Source organism: Zootoca vivipara, chromosome 12 (assembly GCF_963506605.1).
Source record: "Zootoca vivipara chromosome 12, rZooViv1.1, whole genome shotgun sequence".
Lineage (NCBI taxonomy): Eukaryota > Metazoa > Chordata > Lepidosauria > Squamata > Lacertidae > Zootoca > Zootoca vivipara.
The window spans coordinates 57,083,925-57,103,086 of record NC_083287.1 but is presented as its reverse complement, the minus strand read 5'-3'; the positions used below and the strand labels follow the sequence as shown (position 1 = coordinate 57,103,086).

General features: G+C 49.4%; 1 protein-coding gene across 3 annotated transcripts in view; it reads right to left on the bottom strand.

Moving 5' to 3' along the window:
• The window catches only part of DHX30 (DExH-box helicase 30), a 31,448-nt gene that overhangs the window by 9,816 nt on the left and 2,470 nt on the right, over nucleotides 1-19,162 (bottom strand). Inside the window, exons 2-9 of one of the 3 annotated variants that reach the window (XM_060281039.1) lie at nucleotides 17,903-17,957; nucleotides 11,278-11,295; nucleotides 10,589-10,719; nucleotides 8,747-8,857; nucleotides 5,221-5,600; nucleotides 3,693-3,816; nucleotides 2,262-2,411; nucleotides 1,541-1,693 (exon numbers count right to left, since the gene is read on the bottom strand). In XM_060281039.1, coding sequence (XP_060137022.1) covers nucleotides 1,541-1,693; nucleotides 2,262-2,411; nucleotides 3,693-3,816; nucleotides 5,221-5,600; nucleotides 8,747-8,857; nucleotides 10,589-10,719; nucleotides 11,278-11,295; nucleotides 17,903-17,930 — 1,095 coding nt within the window. In that variant the 5' untranslated portion in view covers nucleotides 17,931-17,957. Of the gene's footprint in view, nucleotides 1-1,540; nucleotides 1,694-2,261; nucleotides 2,412-3,692; nucleotides 3,817-5,220; nucleotides 5,601-8,746; nucleotides 8,858-10,588; nucleotides 10,720-11,277; nucleotides 11,296-13,090; nucleotides 13,284-17,902; nucleotides 17,958-19,162 lie in introns of those variants that run through there. The other 2 variants (XM_060281040.1, XM_060281038.1) reach the window with 2 other exon arrangements.

The following is a 19,162-nucleotide window of genomic DNA, read 5'->3' as shown; positions in this document are numbered from 1 at the left end:
TCCTTATTGTGTTGCATGACCCAATTTCAGCCAAGCTTCAGTTGTTGGGCACACATTTGACTGTGGAATATTTTGGTATACAGAGGAGTTCATGGTCGACTCAATGTTTGCAAGGTTCCCAGGTCCTGTGGTTGCAAAACAAGCCCAAATCGTCACCCCTCTACTACTGTGCTTTGCAGTTGGTACGAGGTGCTTGTGCTGATATGCTGTGTTTGGTTTTTGCTAAACGTAGCACTGTGCATTATGGCCAAACATCTGCCCAAAAGGCATCGTTCCAGAAGTCTTGTGGTTTGTTCAAACTGCCATGTTCTTTTTAGAGAGATGAGGCTTTCTCCTGGAAACGCTTCCAAACAAACCATACTTGTTCAGTCTTTTTCTAAATGTTACTGTCATGAACTTTTAACATTTAACACGCTGAGGCCTTTACATCCTGAGATGTAACTCTTGGGTTTTTTTGCATTTTCTCTGAGCATTGCACAGCCTGACCTTGGGGTGAATTTGCTGGGATGTCCACTCCTGAGAAGGGTGTCAACTGTCTTGAATGCTTTCCACTTTTGAATAATCTCTCTCATGGCAGAATGGTGGCCTTAAGATTGATGGGAGGTGGCCTTAGAACCCTTCCCAGTTTCATGGGCAAGCAGCACTTGCTTCTCTAAGAGCACTGCGTCATCTTTCCTCCTTGGCATTCTGTTAAAACACATCTGAATGCTCCAGACCGGCAAGCTGCTACAATGTCAGCTTTTATAGAGGTGGGCACACCTGCTGATGATCAATTAAGAAAGGGCATTTGATTAGTAGCGCCTGCCCGCTACTTAATCTCTTAATTTCTATGAAAGCAGCAAGGGTGTACTTAGCTTTTCACACATAATTTCTCCATCATGACTTTATTTCTATTCAATAAATCATGACACGGTGTAATATGTCATGTGATGTTGTTGTTCATCTGAGGTTGTAGTGACCTAAGTTTAAGACTTGCTAAGGAACAAATGGTTGCTATGTCCTGATACAGTATGTAAAACCACTGAATTCAAAGAGGATGCACTTTCTTTTCCCTATGACTGCAAATCCATAGAAATGTGAAACTAGCTTTCCTTGCACCTCCAAGCCTCCACAATGCTCTCCACCCCTCTTGCCTGTTTTTAAACAGGCCCCTGGTCTCTCCCATGAGCCCCACAGCCCTTCTTCAGCCCAAGGGTCCTGAGGGAAGCTGTTCGCCTATCTCAAGTCCCAAACTCGACCTTTTATCTCACTCCTTGAAATTGTGCTGTTAGTCAACATCTCCAATACCTTCAACCCCAAGCAGCTAGATCGCTTTCAAACATTCCATGACATCACAGCCACTTGGGCCAATGATGTGGGGAGAGGGAAGGAGGAGAACCTACAGATAACAAGTAGCCGAGGCAAGAGTTCTTCAACTGTTTCTGCCAGTTGGTGACAGGAGTTCAATGTTCTGCGGCTCCCAGTGACATGTTCCCCACAACTGCTTCTAGTTTGGAATCCAAGCTCCAGCCCACTTTCTTTGAAATAAGGGAAGGCTTACATGGTTCAGGTAGTTCTCGATCTTGCGCAGCGTGGCCTCGGGGACTTTGATGTGGCAGGGCTTCCGCTGGTTCTCGCCCAGCTCCCGGAGGGATGTCATGTTGTACATGGCGTGGCTCAGGGGGTTGTTGTTCTTGTCCACCAAGCCGAGGCTCTGGAAGGGAGTAAGGAGGGTGCGTCAGCCTGGGAGGGTCTCCCAGTGGGGGAAAGAGACTTGCCCGGGTAGGGAGACAGGAAAGAAGGCCACCTCGGGGACAGGAACCCTTGGTCTAGAAAGGAAACTGGCTGGCAGAGGTCATTTGTGGCCCAGCCACGAGAGCCTTCAGTGGGAAATGCTAGGGAAGGAACGTCATCATGGAAGGTGTTTGCAGCTAGTCCTCCCCCTGCCCTGCACTTAAAAGGCCTTTAAGAAGCTGCTGCAGGACAGGGATTGTGAGAATCATCATGGGAGGGGTGTTTCTAAGACCAAGGTGGAACAGCTAAGCTCCCTTGTTATTTTCGCTACTGTCGGGAAGTGTGATGCAATCTTGTCCTATTCATAGTATTGAAATGTTGGGGTTTTTTTTTGTTATTTGCTATTTGGCGCTGTCTTACCAAGAAATTGTTTTTGCACTGTTTGATTTTGAAACGCTTTGTTGTCAGCCATTTTGGGCAGGTTCTTCTTGTGGAAGAGCGGCATGCAAGTAAAATAAAGAAGGAATGAGTGGAGCCCCAAGTCTCACCTTCAGCTTCTGGCAGGCCAGAGCAGCTGCTTTGTTCTCTGCCTCCACCTTGCGACGCCCCTTGGCGGCGAAGGTCATGGGGCAGGGCCAGCGCAGAGTCAGCTTGCAGATCTTGGTCTTGGTGCCCACCGTCCGGAACTGCATGTACTCCTGTGCAAGGCAAAAGAGAAGGGGTCAGCGGGAGGAGCCCCCACCACCTCCCAGCGCGTGCTGCCTCCTTTCCTCCAACTCACAGAGAAGCCGGGGTCACTCAGCTGCTCCCAAAGGACATTGGAAGAGGCTAATCTTTAGCGGGTCAGTCCCGGCTGTTAAGAAGGCACTGCAGCAACACCCCCCTACTAGCCGCCTAGAGGACTAGGGAGTGCCAGACTGAGCTCTGCTGCTGCAGCATATTCTTTCAGTGTTGTGTCATTATCGATTAAGATTATTAGCTTCTTCACACAAACGTCTCAAAGGAGACTTACAAAATACAGCACGATCGCATCTTACGCACATTTAACTTGTACAGTTTCAACCATATGCAACTGAAAGGCAGGCTGGTTGAAATTGCACAAGTTAAATCCAAGCAAAATGGAGAGCTTAGAATTTCATTGCACACTGGATCCGCTTAGGGGTACCTGGTGTGCAAAGTGATTCTAAGCTCTCCTTTTGGGGGGGAGGGCCCAGATCAGGAAGGGTGCCAGCTCTGGGATGCTCATGTTGAGATTATATGGCGGCTTCTAGGTTCCCACGAGATCTCGCACAAACATCCCCTGGCTTCCAGCCTTTGTGTATACGTGGAACCCTTGGAAGCGAACCCCAATGTAGCATGCAATCACACTTACTGCACAGAACAATTTAAAAGCAAAGCACAATTGGAGGCAAAAAAAGAATGAAACATCCAGGTAATGGCAGCATCCTGGTTCTGAAGATGAGAGGTGACAACTATGGAACATTTTGAAAATGACTTTTCCAGGTTTTGCCAACCTGGAGCTGCCCCGGTTCCCTTTTGGACTCCAGCTCCCATCAGCCAGCCTGGCAGGAGCATGGCTGTGGTGGCTGCAGCTGATGGAAGCTGCGGTCCAAAACTGCTGGAGGGCACCAGGTTGGCAAAGGCTGGACTATTCAGTAGCGAGCCAAGACAGAGAAAGGGGGAAGCTCGCTTGGAGGACTTCCCCGAGGGGCAGAAATTACCTGGCAACTCTACAGATTCTGCTTTTTCCTGCAGTTTATGTGGCTTGGCTCACTGGCTAAAGTCACCTGGGGGCTCTTTGCTCTGCAAGCTCCTTTGGATACTGTTTACCTGCCCTTCACTTCTGGCAGCTCCCATTTGGGTGGTGGCACTTGCCCCAGGTCCAATTCTCATACTGCTGGGGTTGCTTTAAGAAGAGCCTCTCTAAAGAGACCTCCCTCCCTCTGCGTAGCTGGCAGACATGGCCCTCTCCAACTCACCTTGACTGTGGACGAAGAAGTGGCAATCTGGATCACCTGGGCCAGGAGGTTCTTGGGCAGAGGAAACTGGGTCAGAGCCCGGAGGGCTGTGTTGTCATCCGTCATCTCGAGAGAGAACCCGTCCCTGCAGCAGGAGAGGGAAGAGAAGGAGGCTGCTAGATCCTCTCTTTCTAAAGATTGCCATTTGGCCTCCATCAGCTGGCATCCGTCTTGCCTTCAGAGCTACACCTGCCCACCCACCGAAGAGCGACTGGGAGATACAGGATTTATGCAATGGTGCATCAAATAGATGGTTCTGCTATTTTATTATGGACTGCCAAGTATGGCCTGGAGTATGCGTTCAGGACACTGATGCGAGGGGGGAGGGAAGAGTAGAATTTGAGGAGGGCTAGAAGCCACAACAAACAGGGTGCCCTCTCCCTGACCACGGACAGCCACACTTCCAAGGCAGAAACTTGTCTTCCTGGCTTTCAGTTTTCTTTATGTGGCTACCAGGAAAAAGACCTCCGTTTCTTCCCCACTAGCCTTTAAAAAACGTAAAACAGGAGAGCTGACATTCCTAACAGAGGGAGACACATTTGAGCAGGATTGGTGAACTAGCAGGTGCTTCTTGCTCCCAAAGGCAATGCTGTTCTGTGCTCTGAAAATTGTTTGCATCACACTGGCTCCAGAACCCCCGTGGCATTCCAGAGTGTGGCCAGGATCACCCAGCTCCTCCCTCCCTCCCTCCACACAGCACACCAGAGAAGGAAGGAGAAGGAGGCGGCTGCATTTGCAGGCAGGAGCAGCACGGCACAGACCAGCAGGTGAGGCACACAGGAAGGGGCTCTGGGTCTGGTGTCTGCAATGAAGGGAGGGAGGGAGCAGTAAACACACACACTATGGACTGATGGAACTACAGAACTGCAATGGTTGCTGATTTGCTACCGGCTCAGGTTCAAAGTGCTACAATTAGCATATAAAGCCCTTAACAACTGTGGGACCAGTTTACCCCTTCAGATCGTCTTCCTGCTGTGATTGGCAGAACTGGCACTACTACAGATGCCATATAATGCCCATTCCACACCTGTAAGAACTCTTATCTTTTAGTACAGCAGCACTCGCACTTTGGAACTCCCTGCCTATTGATCCCAGGGAGGCGCCTGCACTGTACTTTTTTCGGCGCCTGCTAAAAACTTCTGTTTAGGCGGGCCTACTCAGGTATTTGGAAAAGTGATGCGAGCGTTAACCTGTTTTTAATCTACTGCTATTTTAACTTTTTCAAAGTCTTAAATTATTTCTGTTAATTTTACTTCTAGGCAATTTTATTCTATATTTTTTTTTGTAAAGTAGTTTGAGCCCCCGCCCCCAAATCTGGCAGTGTATAAATACAACCAAGAAAGAGCTTGGGGGATTCTCAAAAGATCCCGCCAAGGGCATTTTCCAATGCTGCCCAGAGGGCCATGCCAGCACACAAAGGCCCGACCCCATGCGGATACCATGTGTGCATGAAAGGCCCCTGCCCTTCGGGGCTCAGGGGTTCTCCTACCTCATGTCTCTGGTTGGGGTGCGGGCCCCCGGATGAGCCATGGACAGGTAATCGGAGACGTCGATGGTGTCTTCCTCCAGCTCCCCTTCCTCCAGCTCCCCCTCTTCCAGCTCCCCTTCCTCCAGCTCCTCCTTCCGGATGGGCCTTGGGAGCCTGTTGTGCTCCAGGGGCTGGATGGGCTCGCTAGGCTCCATCCTCCTCCAGCAGGTCGAGAGGTCGGCCAGAGATGGCCCAGACTTGGAGCGCCACCGGCTGCCCTCCGAGTACCACCGCTCATCGGGGCAGCCCAGCTGCTCAGCAGGGCAGCCCAGCTGCTCAGCAAGGATGCGGTACTTTGCGGCGTCGAAGAGCTCGTTTCGGGGACCCAGCAGGCCCCAGCCCTGTGTGGAGGAAGGGAAAGGCGGTCAAGATGGCTGGAAGGGGGAAAGAAAAGGGTGCTTTAAACCCTCAAAGCTGTGTCAGGAAGAAGCCAGAGTTCTTCGTCCAGCCAGCCCAGTACTGCCCCAATGACCGGCAACTGCAGCCCTCTAGGTGTCTTTCTCGCCACTTTTGAGCTGGTTCTTTCACCTGCCAATGTCAGGGAGGGCAACGAAGGACTGAACTGGGGGTCTATGGTTGCTTGGCCTGGATGCAATGTCTAAGATTTCAGCAAGGACAAGGAGGAGGGGAGTAAGATAGCTGACTGACAGAGCCTTCCGCAAACTGGCATGCTGCAGTTGTTTCAGGCTGCAATCACCATCAGGTGCAGTCAGGACGGCCATGTGATGCTTGGGCTAATGGGAGCTGCAGTCCAAAACACCTGGAAGGCACCAGGTTAAGGGAGGCTGGCTTGGACCCAGAGCATGGCAGAGGGGCATTTCAGGCTCTGGAGCAGGAAGGGAGGGTGGGCAAGAGAGGAACGATGGAAAGCGAAGTTTCAAAGGCACATTGTTTTATACCAGGGGTAGGCAACCTAAGGCCCAATCGCCTTCTCAATCCGGCCTGTGGACGTCCGGGAATCGGCGTGTTTTTACATGAGTAGAATGTGTCCCTTTTATTTAAAATGCATCTCTGGGATATTTGTGGGGCATACGAATGCGTTCATTCCCCCCCCCCAATATAGTCTGGCCACCACATGGTCTGAGGGATGGTGAAAAAGGTTGCTGACCCCTGTTTTATACAGATACAGTGGTACCTCGGTTTATGAACACAATTGGTTTCGGAAGTCTGTTCATAAACTGAAGCGTTCATAAACTGAAGCGAACTTTCCCATTGAAAGTAATGGAAAGTGGATTAATCCGTTCCAGACGGGTCCACGGAGTACTTAAACTGAAGCGTTCATAAACTGAAGCATGGGTGTAATTGGTTCTGGAAGTCTGTTCATAAACTGAAGTGTTCAGGCGAACTTTCCCATTGAAAGTAATGGAAAATGAATTAATCCGTTCCAGATGGGTCCGCGGCGTTCATAAACCGAAAATTGATAAACCGAGGTGTTCATAAACCGAGGTTCCACTGTACATGGATTCAAGATGACATAGGTAAAAACAACAATGTTTAGGAGCATTTGAGGAAATAAACTTTTTATGCCAGTACAGTCGTACCTCGGGTTACGACCACCTCGGTTTGCGAACAGTTCGGGTTACGAACTGCGCACCCCCGGAAGTGTTTTCGTCGCACGCGTGCGCGCATAAGCCGCGCGCGCGCGATTTGCGCATGCGCAAAATGGCGGCGCCCATCGCGCTCGGTTTGCGAACTATTCGGGTTACGAACTGCGATCCGGAACAGATCGCGTTCGTAACCCGAGGTATTACTGTATCAATAACTTCATTTGAAAACCACTCCCCTTTAAAAAAAAAAAGGCAGATGTTTCTTGCTCACTGTGGTTTCAGCATCCCACTGCTGACATTTCCTTCTGATGCTGCAGCCTTCGCCAACCTGGTGCCAACGATATGTTTTGGACCACAACCCCCCATTGAAACATCCGGAAGGCACTAGGTTAGTGAAGGCTGCCACAGTGCAGCAATGCACACCTGTAAGCTGGCTCTTTGGTTGTAATAATACACATTCATTCATTTAATGCACATCTGTACACTCGGACCACCAGAAGTAGGAGTGATGGCAGTCCATAGGACGGGGTAGGGAGAGGCAGAGGAGAAAGCTGGAGACGCCTGGGATGAGAATTAACATCCTATATCCCTTTTAAATGTATTTGCGGGGACAGCGGTATTGTTTTGTTTGCTTTTGTTCTTGCTTTTACAGTCATACCTCATGTTAGGTCAGCTTCAGGTTACGTGTTTTCATGTTGTGTCACGCGGCAACCTGGAAGTACTGGAACTGGTTACTTCCAGGTTTTGCTGCTCGCACATGCGCAGAAGCGCTAAATCATGCCGCGTGCAGCACTTCAGCTTGTGTCAGTTCCATGTTACGGACGGGCCTCTGGAACGGATCCCATCCGTAACACGAGGTTCCACTGTATAATGTATTTTTATATTGTATTTTAATGTTGTGAACCACCCTGAGATCTGCGGTTGAAGGGCATAATAATAATAATAATAATAATAATAATAATAATAATAATAATAATAGATTTGTGCCTCTGACACGCATGATCAGCACGGAAGCTTGACTTAGTTTTTGACAGCATCTGGCACTGGTGGGGAAACGAGACTTCCCTTCTGCCTTCCTCTCATCTAACTTGGGGGTGGGGCGTGGAACAGAGCAGCACCTCCTCCACTTCTAGCTTGCTGATCCCCCAAAGTTTGGGACGGCTACCATTACAGGAAGGGAAATCCGAAACTGGCCACTGCAACTCGCCTCTCAAAAGCCCATTAATCCTACAGCTCCGACCACCGCCTGGCTCTGGTTATGGAAGGCCCAAAGCGGAAGGAAAAGCTCAGGGAGCCCCCTGCAGCCAGAGGGCAAGTCTTCCTAGGGGTCTTTGGAATCATACTAGTCGTCTGTGTATATATAAGGATGTCACTGGTAAAATGAAAGCAAGAATTGGCCACAAGGTGAGGTCTGAGCGCATGGGCGTACCCAGGATCAAAACTAGGGGGGGGGGCAGGCAAGCCACGCCCCCAGCCACCCGATTGGCTGGCTGGCAATGATGTAACCGGGATCCTCCCAGGAAGTGTAATCAACGTCCACGCCCCCCCCCCCCCGGAGCGGAGGAGGCGGTCACGCGGTTCTCTGCAACTCCTCCCCGCCGGCTTGATGGTAGGCTGGTGTGTGCGCTCTCTCTCTTTCCCTCACGCCCTCTTCCTCTTCCCGCTCGCTTCTGCAGCGTTACAAGTTTTGCCACAGACGCAGCTTTCCAGCCCTTTCCAGGCAGCCGGGGGCAACTCCCACTGCTGCCTTCCGCTGGGGTCTGTCTGCCTTCTGCTGGGGTCTTACGAACGAGAAGGACAAAAGCGTGTGTCGCGAGCTGTCTCCTCCCCTTTTTTAGCTTCTAGGGGGGGCAGCTGCCCATATCTGAGCGCATGACAGGATGCTCTTTGACAGGGACAGGAAATGAAGAATGCCCCCCTGACACCTCCCCCCAAATCACCTTGAAGAGCTGGCAAGCAGCAGCTGCAGCCTGTCGCTCAGCGTCAATCTTTTTGGTCCCGTAGCCTTCCACTTCCACGTTCTTTGGCCACTTGATGACCAGTGTGACTTTCTGCACAAGGACAAAGAAGGCAAGAGGTCAGGCATACTGCTCATATATGCCACGTCTGAGCATCCTGTGCCTTCTTAACAGAGCACAGCAGTCTGCACAGCACAGCACCAGCTCTCATCACATGCAGCTTCATCTAGAGAGACATTTTCACAGCATTGTAGAGTTGTGAAGGGCCATGGCACTCATCCGATCCAGCCTCCTGTTCCCATGTGTGTACCTGGACTTACCTGTGCACCACCAGCACTCCTGTATGTACATATACACACTGCTGAGGGGTTTAGGATCTTTTGCTAAAGTTATGATGGGTGCTTTGTAATGGAAGTGTGTTAACCCTTAATCTTATGCCCACAAGCAGCTCTCACACAAAGGAACAAAGAAAGCTTGGTTTATGATATAAAACAGGAGTGACAGAATATATTAAATTGCTCCTTTAGACAGCAAAGTTACAGTCTAAGCAGGTAGCAAATTACAATACAAACACATTTTGATTAAAGAGTAAAAGATTCCCTAACCACTCTAAAGGCCTACAGAAGCATGGGCATGAAAAAAATGCCATAAACCCACACCATTTGGGGGGGGGGAGGAAAGTAGACCTGTCCTTAAAGCAAAGCAGAAGCAGGCAGAGTCCTAGGGATCGCTGGGTTAAGTGCTGTCCTGTTGGAGCTGTGAGAGCTAAGTAACCTTTGAATCTAGGTTTTTAAAATACCTTTTTGCCAAGGCGTACTAGAAGAGGGGAGGTGGTTGTGGAATGAGTGATTCCTACAATTGCTATACTGTACTTAGTTTTAGAATTTCCTGCTTAATTATCAGCTTGCCCATCTTTGGTCATCCTGTTCCTATCTGTTTAACAGAAGGGTGAAAAGAATTTGCTAGGGAGCAGATATATGAACCTAGACCTATCTGCCTTTAAAACGCCTTACCACTGGGAGGATGGATCCCACTGGGGAGTCGAGTATCCTGCACTCAGCAGTACTATATTTGCATGTGGAGTGAGGTTTGTGCCAGGATACCATGGAGCTCATCACGGAGGGTCTCATGTCATATTATAGTTACGTCAATGTTATACTTATGTCATGATCTAGAGAGATAGGCCATTTCATAAATTCATATTCACACACACCTCCTTACACTTCCTGCTCTAGGGCAGTGCAGTACCCTGCCCAGCCTCTGCTAAGATGCCCCCTACAGTAAAGACAATTTCTCCACCTCCCAAGGCAGAGTCCCCCAACTGGTGAAGAGCTCTTCCTTTCCAGCAGTTTCTTCTAACACACAGCAAGAACAGTGTTAGAAATGGAGATATGAAAGCTAGGAGCTAAATGGCACCTTAAACAGAGATTGTGGGCACAACAACAGAATGTCTAGGCATGCTTTTTAATAACAAGAATACAAAGCTGAAAATGAATGAACAGCAGCTAAAATATTATGTTCATTTTTCACATGTTCTAGTCCTTCCCCTGCCCACCCCCCTAATATTCTTAAGAGGGTCTCTTCTCAAGTCTTCAGAGAGTAGCTTGAAGTGGGGAGGCGGAAAAAGGTCCTCCTTTCCTTCCACTCTGCAGTTTTAATTTGAAATCTTAGGTGCAGTACTGCGCCCAGAGCTCAGAAACTGCTCGCGCTAATGAAATTCCCTGTTGCAAAATGCGCCTAGACCAATGGGAGTTTCGAACACCAAACAAGAACTTGCTTCCTTGCCACTTCCATCCATTGGTTTAGGTGCTGCAGACACTTTACCTTTTTCCGTGGCCCATTGGTGTGGATATACACCAGCTTGTCTCTTGCATGGGAAATGCCAAGGGCTCTTCCGATGACGCTGTTGAGCAAATTTTTAGGCTGGGGAAATTCCTTCAGTAAATCTCTTGAATCTGAAAGAAAATTGTGGGATGGAAGAATTAACCTCCTGTCAAATTGAGAAGACTTCACAAGATAAATGAAACATGCAATGCCACCTGCCATCCATGTGAGGTCAGCAATGTCCAGTGTTGCAGATGGGAGGTTAGGCAGACTCAGCCTTGAGGTCTGTTTGCCAGGATTCAAGACACCAGGAAAGGTGTCTTATCACTACTCTCATGGCTAGCTGCTCTTGGGGGCTGATTTACACAAACCATGGGTGCATAGTGAGCTTTTGATGTGTGGCGAAGGTGCATTGCATCAACTGGCCCTCTGCTTCAAGAACTCCACATGCTCAAACCACCTTGCACAAGCGTTTAGCTAGCTCAGATGTTTGAGCTGAAGACAGAGCAAAAACATCTTTAAAGTATTCATACGATAAGAGCTCAAGAGAAACCCTATCTAGATGACAGAGATCAAGCCTCCGCAGACCACACACACGCAGACACACACACACACACACACAAAGTACACAGGCTATGGCAGCAACTAGACTCGCCAGCGAAGGAGAAATGAAAGTGAAATTGACTCACCTCCTTGCATTGTCCTATCTAAGAGGAAAGCAAGAAGGAAAAGATCCAGAATAAAAAAAGGTTTGAGAAGGTGGAGCTTAAACAGGTGGATATACCCCTATGGTACCTTCAACACCAACCCCATAAACTCCCAGAAAACAGAAGCTTATGGGTTTTCTTCTTTTTAAAAAAATGGTACCATGACAAAGAGCAGAGACTTCCCACTAAGAATTTCGCAATGGTGCTATTCATTTCAGGTCATTTCCCAATTTGGAAGTTATCAATAGAAAACCAATCATTGGACACAATTTAGGTTTAAATACAAGAACCACCTTCAAAATCCACAGCTGGGACCAACAAAGTTGTGGGAAGCTTCTGAGTTCTCCAGAAGCCTTCCTCAGGCACAATGTTGTACAAAGCAGGTGGTAAGGGGAACAAAATATATATAGATTAAGGGCGTAGCCAAGAGGTCAGCTTGTAGATCAGGATGGGAAACTGCATCCGTCCTGGCAAGGCACCCAGCAGCCCATCACCTGGCGGTCTAACACGTCAGAAAAGTGTTGTGCATTGGGCTTTGAAGCCACAATTACTAGCTGCTCCCCATTTCTGAGAACTCAAAAGTCTGGCTTGTAATCAGCCTACAATCACCAGCTTGGAACGGAGTTTACAGTCTGGCCCCCCATCTAATGTTAGTAGTTTTGTTTTTTAATGTTTCCTCCTTCCCCTAATTCCTGCTTGCTCGACAAAAAGTTTTGGGGAACTCCAGAGCTTGCCACAATTCTGTGGCATTTCGGTTGATCATAATTAACGTTCTGCACAACTGTGGACTTTGGAGTTTCCTCTTCTGGACCGACACAACCAGAGAGATCGCCACAACATGCCCTCCATTTTAAATATTTGCAAATGCACTTTGTGCTTTGAACTGGTGTGCTGTAGTGGCAGAGAATCTCATCTTGTCCATGCCACCAACTCATCCTTTTTCTTAAGAGAAAAAATGGGCTAGTAAAGACCAGCTAAACCAATATTTGCAAGGATTTTGTACTAAACCACAGCATCAAATTTACTCGAAGCAGCAGAATGAATTAAACAGGTAGCACAGATCCCACCCGCTTCGACCCTGGCCTTCTAGAAGGTTACTTGGCATTGAAAACCAATTCTGGAGCTCAGAGGCTCCTGATCTTTCACCATGGCCGTGTGCCTGTCGCACCTGGCTCTGGTCGGTCAGCGCCGTGATCCTAGTAAAAGACAATACAATACCGGCTGAAAGTAGGCTCACCTTCCTGATCCTCCTGGCCCCCCTAAAGACCAACAGTGCTTCCTGTTTATGGGATTGTCTTTTGAGCCAGACCCCCCTGGGAGGGGGCTCTAGAAGAGACTGCGAGTGAAATCACCCTCTAGGGCGGGCTAAAGCATAGGGAAGCCCCGATATTCCTTTAGGAAGCCGAAGCAAAGGCCCCCTCCCCCGCCACCTTAAGGTTCATTTCTCGCTTGCCGGGGGAAGGGATGCGAGCACGTGCAGCCGGGGGAAGGCCGGCCGCCACTTTGGCGCGTGACCTTGACCGTGTCCACCTCCGTTCAAAGCGCGACGCATAGCCTCCAAGTCCGGCCTCGTGTGCGGGGGAGGCGGCATCCAAATACCGGGGAGGAAGGCCAGCAGGAGCGCGCGGAGAGGAGGACCGGGCCGGCGCGGGGGGTCTCCTGCCCCTCGCCCATAGCCCCTCCTTCCACGAGGCCTGGCATTGAGGGGTGTGAAAAGAGATTCTCCCTCCGCCCCCTGCCCTGTTCCAGCGCCGCCACTCGGCCTAAGGCGAGCCCGGAAGCGGCGCCGCCTCACCTTGGCGGCCCATCGCGGCGTCGCCGCATCCGTCATCGTCGTCCTCCGCCTGCTGTGCTTGCTCCACGCCGGCCGCGCGCTCGCACAGGCCCCTCCGCAACGACCGACGAAACGTGGGCTGCGCTCGCCACAGCGGGCCCGCGGCGCCGTCGAGCAGCATCTGCAGGAGCCGGCTGGACGCCGCCATCTTGGAATGAGGCAAGCTCGCACGCCGGCTTCGACGCAGGAGCGGACGAGCGGGGCGCACGCGCACTAGCCGAGAGAGGCGCCTCCGCCTTCCGCGGCGCGCCACCTGGAGGGCGCCGGAGTGAAGCGCCTTGGCCACAAAGGCAGGCAGGCAGGCAGGCAGGCGGACTCAACCCAGCAGCAGGACCCCAGCCCCCCACCCTCTTCTCGGAAGCCAGGGGAGACATGCTTGCTGCCCCCTCGGATTTGGGCAAAGAGCTGAGTAGCGGCTTTGGTGGGCCCAGCAAGCCTCACCTCTGCCTTCACCCCTCTCCTCTGCCTTATTTGTGGGTGTCCTCATCACAACGGGCTGCAATACCTGCAGCCTAAAAGGTGAAGCCCCCTAATTTTCCAGGCCTGTTGGATCTTAAAACACCCATTGTGCTATTGAAATGAAAACATAGTGTTTGCTCCAAAGGGAACTGGAAGCTTCATGGCTTTCTTTCAAAAACTGCGTAGATCACAACCACTTTAGATAGCCAGGGCTTTCAAAAAGACAAAAGAAACAAAGGTTGCCAAGAGAGGCCAGCAGAAGCACAAGAACTGAGATGGCTGCTGCTCTGCTGGCATGGTTTGGTCCACAGGAACAGCCTGAATGTGGGTCAACAGTCCTGTGAACAAATGGCCTCTGCCAAAGTCTGCCCGTTTTCTTGATGTATTGGCTGCCTGCAGTGCCGCTGCTTTGCCCCCTTGTAAGCAAGGCAGCGCGGAGCAAATGATGCTGGGGAAAACAACCCAGGAAAACTCAGAATGCTACAGCTTTACTTCAAGAAGCAAGGTGGTACTGATCCAGTGGGAACTGTCCTTGGTCCAGAATGCTTCATTGCTAGAGCAAAAGTTCATAGGATTGGCTCATAAGATTAAAAAAAACTGGTTTAAAATAAAGAGCCAGTGCTTTGCAAAAAAAATTATAAACATGGGTACACAAGCAGCTTTTCCAAGCAGGGAGACATGAAGAGACCGTGGCCCAGTTGAACTTACCTGCTGTGTGCCTATTAAAGCTGTAATGAAGACAACCCCCCCCCCACAATAAGGAAGGTAGCTTCAACAATGTGTCTTATGGCACACAGTAACTCCTATCATACCCAAGGGTAATTTTAAAACATGTAAGAATAGAGGCTTCCCAACCTTAACATGGCCTCAATGCTCCGTTCTGCTCTTTGTCAAGCAAATGCCTAAGTTCGTATAATGCCAACATATGGAAAACAAGTCCCACCCCGGTGCAAGAAGCCTGCAGACAGAGAGCAGCAGACAACTGTGCCTACTGACACTAGGCAAGGATTGAAGGGCAGGGTCATGACCACACTCTTGCCCTGGTGGGTGCAAGGCTATGCTGAAGTCTATGCCACTGTAGTCACACAAGCTGAAGTAAGGTATCACATCCAAGTGCACAGCACAAGACCACATTGCTATGTATAACACACATGAAGGGAGAACCAACACAAGAGTTTTGTTGAAATACACAAGTGGGAGTCTGGAAAAGTAGCATGGGGGAGCAGTCACAAGGAATTTCAGTGCTTTAGGGTAGTCACAAGGTGGCTTGTTATGCAGCCAGACACCTTTCTCCTCGCTGCACAGGAATGGAAAGGAGGGGACAGGCCTAGGGATTAGCTAGGGAGGGGGCGCTAGGAGGCGGGGGGTGTCAGTGACAATCAGACTTTCAAAAGCTGCTGTCACTGGATCAAGTGCATCAATTTTGTTAAATTAATTAAATAGCTTTAATTAGATTTCAAATAAATGTGGTGGGGGAGCTGGTTAACGCTGCCAGCAGGGGCGTCTTACCCATAGAGGCTAGGGGTGCCAGGGCGCCAAGTTCTGGAGGGTGCCAGGGAATAGGCAGAGGCTGGACGTGGCACCTCCTGGCATCAGCTCAACCACCCTCACCCGCCATGCCGAAGCAGCACTGTGCCAAGACCCTCCGTCTGCCGTGGCCACCGCGGCACCCCACCGGAGGAGCCACCCTCCAGCCACTGCCCGCCTCCTCCAGCCCCGCCGTCCTCCCTAAAAAAAGGTTGACAACTCTGGGAAACGGGGGTGGGGGTAGCGGAGGGATCTTTGCACCACTTTGCCGAATATGCTTAAGACAGCCCTGGCTGCCAGGAATGTGAACACTGGCCTTAGCCAACCAGGTTTTTACAAAACATCTGGTAGGCAACTGCCATTGGCCGCAGTCAGCAAGGCCATACAATGATGGGGCTGATGCAAGTTGCAGCCAAAACGTCTGGTAGGCACCAGGTTGGCAAATGCTGGCAGAAGTGCTGCTGTTGCATGAAAACCAATGCTTCCCTTGTGGAGTTGCAAAGGGTGTTATCCAGTTCTGCCACTGCTGGGTGGACTAGCTATGCAGCTGAAACGGCATCTGTAGGGGATATTTGGTGGTTTCCGTGTTTGAGGTTCTGCTCTCAATACTGTGTTCAGGTGACATGGACAGTTTATACCTTAGTGCTCCTAGTAACAAATGAATGTGGAAGTTTTCTGCTTATCCCAGACACCATGAAAAGGTACTTTGGTGGCAGCGGCAACCACACACACTAGCAAACGAAGCCCTTTCTCCCAGCCTAACAAATGAAGGAAAAGCTAATGGGCAGGAGTGAGAGAGCTTCCCAAAGCAGGTGGTTGCTAGGGGCAGGGGAAGAGATGGTGGGTCTATCCCCGAGGGGATAGCAGGCAACTGTGTCTGTGGAAGGAGACAGAGCAAAGAGTGAGGCTGAAGAAATATGGCATATGAGGGAGAGAAGTGGGAGGGAGCAGGCTGTGGACATGGAATGGATCAGGCGTCAGGGTTGGAAGGATTCCCCCCTCTCCACAGTATTTCCAGAGAAAGGAACCAGGTATGTAAAACACTGCAGTGAAAAGAATAGCAGGTGCAACCCCATCTTTGACAGGAAGAGGAAAGAGCTGGAGCACAGTAACGGAGAGCTGAAGAAGAAAGGTGAGATGATGGACAACCATCTACACGAGGCTGGCTAGTGGTTTGTCACGGACAGCTGTACAAAAGCTTGCAGCTCTGAGCACGCAACGTGTAGGAAAGATGCCAAAAGTCAACCGTCTCCTTATTTGAAGTCACAAAACTTTTTATTAAGCAACATAAAAGCATTTAACAGCATTTAATTTCTACATTTTGTCCTGCATCCCGCCAGGTCAGGCTAAAGGCATAACTTGCCACTCTCGTCTCAAAGGAACCAGCCATGGTCGAGCCTTTCTGAGGCAGACAGGAAGGTAATTTTGCTGTGTTCCTCTCCCATCACAGGACTACCATGGAGTCCATGACAAACCACTAGCCTTGTTCTGAGGACTCCTGCCCTGCTTGGGGTCTCTTTTTCAAGTTCTGCAGTTGATTCGGCCACTGCCAATGTCATCCTCGTGCCAACTCACCTGACAAGTGAGCCAAGTGTGCGTTTAGGAAAAGAATCCTTGAATGCATTGTTCTTGGTGATGAAAATTTGCAGGGTCTTTATGCCAAAGGGCTGCAAAGGTGATATAGTACTTCACCGGGCGGACACAGTTATCATCTCTCTTTCAGCCAATCCCAGGAATTCTTTATTCCTGCATGAGCGCCTCGTTTTAAAATCAACGGCCAGGAGCTCAGAAAGAACAACAAGGATGGCGGATGGCTGGAGCAACTAACGTGGAAAACTAGTAATGAGCTAATTGGAGAGTTTGGTTAGGGAAAAGAGGAAAAGAGACAACATGATAGAAGATGAGAACATGTTGTACAGATGTTGTCAACACCAAGGACAGCAGTCTCACTAAGGTGGTGCAAAGCAGCACAATTAAGAAAAAGGGATATATGAGGTTTAAAAAGGGGGAACGTTCCTATTTCAAATTGGATTGGGGGTGGGGTGGGGAACACCAAAGCCCAATCTAATGTGGATAACCAACGTAAAGGCTAAAATGGACAGAAAACTGGGCTTGCAAGGTATGTGAATTCTGTATGACAGTTGAATGCCACCCGCATCATTGAAGAGAGGGAAAGGGTCACTATCGAAATGGCTACTGAATATCTGCAAAGATGTGAATCTTTGAATGTGTGTCATTATGAGCTTGAGGCCAATTACATGCTAATGGGCAGCTTCAGTAACAAATGTTTTGGCTGTGCCTGGTTGAAATGAGCCATCTGAAAAAACACACCCGGGATCATGGACCAATTCATAGCCAAAGGCATGAGATTATTTTCAGCTCAACAATGACCCAAAACTTCTTTCTCATTTTCTAGGTAGTACATCTGAATACGTCCTAGCCAATGCTGTAAGCCAAAGATGAGGAACCTAAAGCTCTTCAGATGTTGCTGGATTCAGACTCCCACCATCGCTGACCATTGGCCATGCTGGCTTCTGGAAGTTGTGGTTCAACAATATCTGGAGGGCACCGGACTCCCCATCCCTGTCAGAAGCTCAGCATGAGGACCTGAAGCCAGTGTGAAAGAAAGTGACTGGAAATTTCATTCACTGCCACAGGGGGAAGCTCAAGTCTCACAAAGGTCTGGTGTGACTGAGAAGAGAACCAGTTCTAGAGCTTTCCCCCCTAGTCATCAAAAATAGTGATTTCCCCCATGACCCACCCTATTCCGGCCAGCTACCTTCTTACCTCTTCTACATGAATTCAGGGAGAACATCGCTGGCAGAGCAAAATGGTCCAGTTCCTGGAAAAACAAGAGGGAGAAGAGATAGGAGAGATGAAATTATCAAGGAGAGCCTAACCATTTTTAAGCAAAATTTAAAAAAATCCTTCCAGTAGCACCTCAGAGACCAACTAAGTGTCAGAAGAAGTGTGCATGCACACGAAAGCTCATACCAATAACAAACTTAGTTGGTATTTTGTTTCGACTATGGCAGACCAACATGGCTAGCTACCTGTAACTAAAATTTTAAGCAACCGTCCAACCAGAACTTGTATGTAAATATTGTGTTTCTGAGGGAGATACCCGTAGGAAGCCAAATGCCTCATGATCACATGTAGTCAGGCTTATTGGCTGGGGTTTGTCAGCTTCCTTTCAACCAAATTCTGGGAGGTTTTTCTATGAAACCACTCTTCTCAAAATCACAGGATCCCAAGTGCCATCATCTCAGCACATACACCTCAATTCCTAGGGGACTTCCCTCTCCTCATTACACATCACCAGAGATCTTTTAAAGAGGGAGATGCTGGGGATTGAAGCCGGGATCTTTTTTGTGCAACTGCTCAGCCATGCCCCATCCCAAGTGCAAAGCTCCACATTAAAAAAATATATGTTTAACTTGGTGACACATTTCCCTTTTAGAACTAGCAGCAGCAGTGCATATTTGTGTTTGGTAACCCCACCCCCCCATTTGTACCCATGAAAACCCCTCCCAAGTTGCTAGTTGGTGCTAAAGAACACACTGGGGGAAAGAGCAGTACCTCAGTGTAAGGAAAGTCTTAAACCCACCTCCTCACGGTTCTGACCCCACCCAGCTGCTATTTAAAGTTTGGAAAGCCAAGCAGCACAGTTTGGTCCTAACCAGTGCTGTAGTGCTGATTATCAGGAGGAAAGAAGATTCAGTATAACCAAAGGGATTGAAAAATCCTCATGATATCCCCAAGAGACATTCTTAATCATTCAAAGACTTTATGAGCTGCAGGGATCGCAACTGACCTGAAAAAAGCCAGGCTGCCCTGACTGCTCCTCTACTTTTCACTGCAGTTTTACTTTTAGGAAGCCAGCAGGTGAAGCTTTTTAAGACATACCCAGATAAAAACAGTACCACCTGAAAACAAGGGGATTATCAGCATGGTGCCCACCAAACGTTGCTGCTGGACTACAACTCCCACCATCCCTTACCACTAGCCATGCTGACTGGGCTGATGAGAGTTGGAGTCCCTGTGTTA